The sequence below is a fragment of the Carex rostrata genome, chromosome 2 (assembly GCF_964058835.1).
Source record: "Carex rostrata chromosome 2, lpCarRost1.2, whole genome shotgun sequence".
Lineage (NCBI taxonomy): Eukaryota > Viridiplantae > Streptophyta > Magnoliopsida > Poales > Cyperaceae > Carex > Carex rostrata.
The window spans coordinates 13,583,145-13,589,445 of record NC_135919.1 but is presented as its reverse complement, the minus strand read 5'-3'; the positions used below and the strand labels follow the sequence as shown (position 1 = coordinate 13,589,445).

The following is a 6,301-nucleotide window of genomic DNA, read 5'->3' as shown; positions in this document are numbered from 1 at the left end:
AACCATCAGCATCGGCGCCTGTTGACCCATTAGGCCAGTAATGATATATATAAAAGGATACAACTCATCGGCGTCTCCTTTTATATTATTCATTAATTAATTAATTAAAGAGAGGATACAGACTCATCTGATTAGGCGCATCCTCCTTTTATATTATTTATTTAATTAATTAATTAATTAATTAATTAATTAATTAATCTTGTTTTTCTTAACGGGTCTGAATTCAGAACTTATCTTATTGGGTATTTCCTTATTTACGGAACATTGCCATATTTGATTGTGTTCCACAGGGACCAATAGCATAATTGTATTATTACCAAACTTTATATAATTTAGATCATCACTAAATCATAAAGTTATTAATACGCATTCTACACATTAAAGGCCCTACTTCTCATGACACATATTGAACCCGATAAATAATACTTAATTTGATCACTTCATAACGGGTCTAATTTTGACAGTCTATTATTCAATATATATTTATATTACATATAAGCCCACATATATTGTAATTAATTAAAATTAATTCCAACATGGTTTACAATACTGACATGTGGTATATTTTACGGTACAGCATTGGCAGCCTGGGGAAATACAAAGATGAACAAAATGTTGCTCATGTCACGGTGAAAAACAGCACAGTCACGGGAACAACCAATGGGCTTAGGATCAAGACATGGGGTGGATCCCCACCAAGTGAGGCGTTCAACATAACATTCGAGGATATCTTTTTACGCAATGTTTCAAATCCGATCATCGTAGATCAATCATATTGTCCTGGACTGCAACAACGAGGTAATTGAAACAATTTTAAGGGAAAACAATCTTCAGTATTCGGGGTTAAATACCGGTCCACAGTAGTTTAGAAACATATATAATAACAATCCAGCAGCTATTTATCTTTGTTCTTGACCTATAGCAGGTTAATATCCATAAATAAAAAGAAATCACTGTTGGATGATATGGTTGAATTTGTTTCATCCTTTAGACACTTGAATGCTTAACAAATGGATTATGAAATAACGTGAAAATAAATGCATGTAATTTATGAGAACCAGCCTTTGGTATAATGGCAAAGGCAATGCCCTCTGTGTGGGAGGTCGCAAGTTTGAAATTCAAAAGGAGCAATAATTTGTGAATATTAAATAATTTGGTGGCTAGACCTCCAACCTTTACTCAAAAAAAAAAAAAATACATGTAATTTACCATAGATTTCTTGGACAGGTTTGGGAAATAAATTGAGTATGTCAATCCTGGAACAATCACATGTACTTTTCTAATTTGAAAAAAAAATAGACGAAGCCATCTCAAGTTAAGATCATTGCTGATTTAGTTAATTAATTGAATGAAATGCAGCCATCTCAAGTTAAGATAAGCGATGTTACCTTCAAGAATATTCATGGGACGTCAAATGCTCCTGCCGCAGTGCAACTCCATTGCAGTAAGGCGGTAATCTAAATGAAATAAATTTACAACCTTTTACTTCTATTGTTTCCGGTATTAGCTCAGTTTGCACCAATGTTCTTGGCACGGTCTTGGGGATTCAAAAACCAGATCCATTCATCCCGTGATTTTACTCGAGGGTTCCGGAAGATGATTTTTTTTTTTTTTGGGTTTGTGTGTGTGTTGTAAATGATAGTTATATATTCTCTATTTTTAGAGGGAATTTAATTCCAAAGAGGATTGTTGTTTTTATTGTCAATCCAGCGTTTTATTGCTATATTTGTAAAACTAGAAATTAAGATATCATGAATTGGCATACGAACTAAAATTGATCAATATACATTCTACATGGAAGGAGCTAGCATGATAGTAGAGGTCGGACTTCCATATATATACAGATATGAACAAAATGTTACTCATGTCACGGTGAGCCCACATTCATACCAGTACTTACAGAGGCGGACTCATAATTTTAGTTAGAGGATAAAAAAATATCGAATCGGATTTAAACATGTTAACTAATTAGATATTCGATAAAAACAATGTTTTAACTTATACTTTCCAATACTCTAACTTGTAATTTCTGATTTTGTAACTTATAATTCTAATTACCAATTATAATTCAAGAAATTTATTTTAATTTTAGGAGAAATTTTTTTGCCTCTTTCTTTCTAGGGCTATATTTCTAGGGCTATATGTAACAAGAACTATACAAGAAATGCAGAATCTAGACTCGTATAATTAATCAAGTATACCTATTACCCATTACGACAATACAACATTCAATAATCACTGATCACTAACCATTAACTAAACGATTTATTCCATAAAGGCTGAACAGATACTGAATATCTGAATACTTGCTTCTGAGAGGCAAGCACCACATCTAAATGATTGCATTAAACCAGTAACTGGTTACCAGTTAAAGTACAGCATGGCTTAATATCCTAGTGGCATTTCATACTGCGAGTTAACTGTACCACCAGACAGGTGAGTTCTAGAGCTGAACAATAGCTGATGCAGTTTACCTTGCATTTTTTTTCTTTCTATTTCTTAAGGGAACTATATTTCTAAAATCAAACATCTGATACAAAACAGTAAGCATAGAACAATCCTAATTAAAAATTAAAACCAGGATCAAACATTTTGAAGAAAGCAACAAAGAAGGATGGAAAAAAAAATGACAATAAGTCTTTTTACAAGTGCTGAGCTCTCCAGTCAACTGAAAAATCTTCACCGTCATCACTGGAAGAATCATCACTCGACGACTCTTTTGAGTCGAATGCTGGCTTTTGTTTTGCCCGGGCAAGACGTGATGCCTTTGTCTCAGCCAGCTTCTGTTTGACCAAATCAACCTTCTCTCTGTACTCTCTGTACAATAAACCATATATGAAAAGAATATTAAACCTACTAAACTTTCTTTTTTGCAAAACTTTGAAATCTAGCAGGAAGAGAAAAAAAAAAGTTTAACTCTCTGTATAATAAAACCAAATATGAAAAGAATATTAAACCTACTAAACTTTCTTTTTTGCAAAACTTTGAAATCTAGCAGGAAGAGAAAAAAAAAGAGTTTATTTTATGTCACCTTTGCTCTAAGGTCAAGAATTCTTCCTGTTCCTCTGCAGCGTCAATCTGAAATTATAAAGTGACATCAGTTTTTTAGCATTTTGTCTACTGCACATTATCATCAACCAGTATTGAACTATACCAGTAGTTCAGTGAGTTAGCAGTAATCGATTACAAATGCAAGCGATACTAGTTCACTTATTGCAATACCAGTTACTGGAGAGACTATTATTAATTTTTCAGTTTTCCTATATCCATTTTGTGGTTTCCTAACCTAATTTCATTTTATTACCAAATATCAAAGAGTAACAAAATAAAGACTATAATTTCCATTGACAGTAATGTGAAAATTGACCTCTTCTTCCTCAAGGCGGTTGTCAACTTCTTGCAAGTTGTCTTGAATTTCTTTCTCGAATTCTTTGTACGCATTGCTGCAAAATTAGGTTTCCATTATAACAAACCAACTCATATGTGCTAATTAATATTCATTTGCATAAGGGAAAGATATATGTACTTGATATCAACTTTAAAAGGTTCAATGCCACGGGCACGAAGATCAGCATCCTTGTTATCAAAAAATCCTTCGGGCAAGGCACCCTTTTCAGGTTTGACTGGTTGGTCAACCCTGTTTGATTCAGTCAATTTGGCTTCTTCCTGGGTATCGTCAAAAAAGCTATCAGGTAGAGCTCTCTTAGCTGGTAAAATGCTCTTTGGTACCTTAAATTCTGAATTTTCAGCCTTTTTATCTATTTTCTTGTTGGAAGACACTGGGACCGATACTTGCATTGGCTCATCAATAGAATGTGAAGAATTCACGGATTCACCATTGATATCTGCAGATCAAATGTGAAAGAAAAAATATTGATTTTAATTAGGTCTGTGCAGGGGAAATATTATGTTTTTGGTTAGGGACAAAGAACCCAATATTCTATTGTACTTACCAAACCTCAAGCCTTTTGTATTAAAAACTAACGACTAATTCAGCTCTAAATTGGCCCAGAACAAACATATGCGAATTCCATACTGACATTCAAATTTGGTTCTGTAGAATTCACTTCAGATTGACTGAAGACATAAAAGAAATTTTAGTTACAGGCACAACAAATTTGCCAATATTCACCAAAATATACCTTCTCCAATTTCCATTGCATGTATTAAACAGTTGGGTGTGTACAAAATGTCTCGAAAAATGTCAGTGTTAATTGTAAGTACAAGAATCAAGAAAAAGTGTGTACCACTTAAATATCACAATTGTCCCTACCATTCAGTTGTTTGTTTGCCTGCTTGCTGTCAAAAAAGCTCGCTGGTAGAGTAGAAGCCACTTGTGATTTCTGAGGAATATTTGACTGTTGTTCATGGTTTACGCTTTTACCCTTCTTTGCTTCAGCAGCAGCTGCTTTTAGATTTCCAATAGCCTGTGAGAAATATATGATTTGTTTTTTAATTGGTCAATGGGAATTGGGGCATACTATTTGAAAAAAAAAATATAGTCAGATGTCACATTGTACAAACATAGTACCTCATGATGCTTACGAGAAACTTGGTGTGCCGGCCAGGTAGAATCTGATTTTAATGTAATATTGCATACTTTGCAAATAGGCTGGCCGTGCTCATTATACCTGAAGAATATGATTTCAAAATCAGCCACTGGTTGCATAAGACCACTTAACTAATCTAGCTGTAAATTTCTAATTAATCACTAAAAGGGAATAATGTTACAGCTGTCTCGTGTCTCCTTCTTCCCCCTAGTAAATCCTAATTTGTGCAAAACTAAGGGTGAGGGTTCTGGTTGAAGAATGGTGATAATTAAGAGTTTATGGGGTGAAGTGTTACAGTAAAGGAACGTACCATACCATTGGGTAGCAAATGATACCACTTCCTAATTGGTCTGAGCTTACAACACAACTAGTTGTCAGCTAACATATCTAATGCAAAGGAACTGAAATCAAATTATGAAAGCTATTTACTGCAGCTATTAAAGTGCATGTGCAATTTGACGACGAGAAATACCCAATTTTGAAGAGAGAAATCGTTCGGTACAAACGAAATCGAGCTCTTACAGCACTATTTTGGAGTACCTTACTAGAGGAGAATCGATGCGCTTATCCTTCTTCTGTTCCGACTCTCTCAGCTTCGCGCGAAATAGCGCCTTTCTCTGATCCATCTCAAAACAGACTTCTCTTACACCAATGGCAGTTTGATACTGGTGAGTTCGACGAAAGGGAGATGGCGTAGAAGACGATTGAAGAAGAATGCTGATTTTGGGCTGTGATTTTTATTAAATGGGCTAAACTTTCTTTTCATGGGCCGAACATTTTGTAGGCCCGAGAAAGGCCTACAATAGGGTTCGGCTTCTCTGCTTACCAATTGTCTAAGATTTAATTAGAATATTAGATGGTCGAGTAAATCTGAACCTTTTCGTTTTAAATTGGACGGTGTACAAATCTAACTAAATAGTACTAGGCTACTAGCTATTAAATTCGACATTTATCAATTAATTTGAAATCTGAACCTTCTCTCAATGACTCCATCATACGTAAGTTCTCCCAAGTTATATTCCTTATTTATTGATTTGTTAGTATGAATTACTTCTTTAATTCCATTTTTGCTTCTTTAATTTCTGTTTTTGTCAAGAAATCGGTATAACAACAATAAGTCTTTGGTAAGTTGTTAAAAGCAACAAATTCTGATACACTCAAGGTGCTCGAAGAAATGATGAAATCAGAATTCGATGTGAAACAAATTTCTGATTGCACTCAAAGAATTTCTGATTGCTGTCAGGTTCAACTTGTAGTAGATTTCAAAGAATTTGCAATCAAAAAGTGCTATAGTCACAACATCACACTAATGCGTTTTAGAAATCATGTCATGTAGAAAATCCATTGCTTTCTCCATTTCACTTGTTGATGCCTTTTAGAAAATCTGTTGCCTTCTCAATTTCACCTTTCTTGCACAGCCCATATATAAGTTATGTAGAAAATTTCACAATTTCACAATTCTTATATAATCAGAGCCTTATAGGAGTCCTATGGTCACAAATCAAGTTGATGCCCTCAAGAAATCATGTAATGTAGAAAATCCATTACCTTCTCAATTTCACCTATCTCGCACAATTTCTTGCACAGCCCTATGTAAGAGTGTTATAGTAACAGCCTGATGCTGATGCCCTTTAAAAGTCATTTCATTGATAAAAAGCTTAATATAATATTTATATTTATATAACGATTTGTTTACGAGTGATGCATTGTTTTCTATAATTGTCTATCTTTTGTTTGATGAGCAATGTTTT

The 6,301-nt window shown here is 34.1% G+C and overlaps 1 protein-coding gene across 1 annotated transcript; it reads right to left on the bottom strand.

Moving 5' to 3' along the window:
• Nucleotides 1–2,464: 2,464 nt before the first annotated feature.
• On the bottom strand, nucleotides 2,465–5,261 carry LOC144576286 (zinc ion binding protein). The gene is made up of 7 exons (XM_078326614.1): nucleotides 5,091–5,261; nucleotides 4,532–4,631; nucleotides 4,274–4,427; nucleotides 3,527–3,845; nucleotides 3,368–3,443; nucleotides 3,032–3,078; nucleotides 2,465–2,817 (listed from the first exon to the last, which is right to left on the bottom strand). Exons 1-7 carry the CDS (start codon nucleotides 5,174–5,176, stop codon nucleotides 2,643–2,645), a joined length of 957 nt encoding a protein of 318 aa, XP_078182740.1. The 5' UTR covers nucleotides 5,177–5,261; the 3' UTR covers nucleotides 2,465–2,642.
• Nucleotides 5,262–6,301: the final 1,040 nt, after the last annotated feature.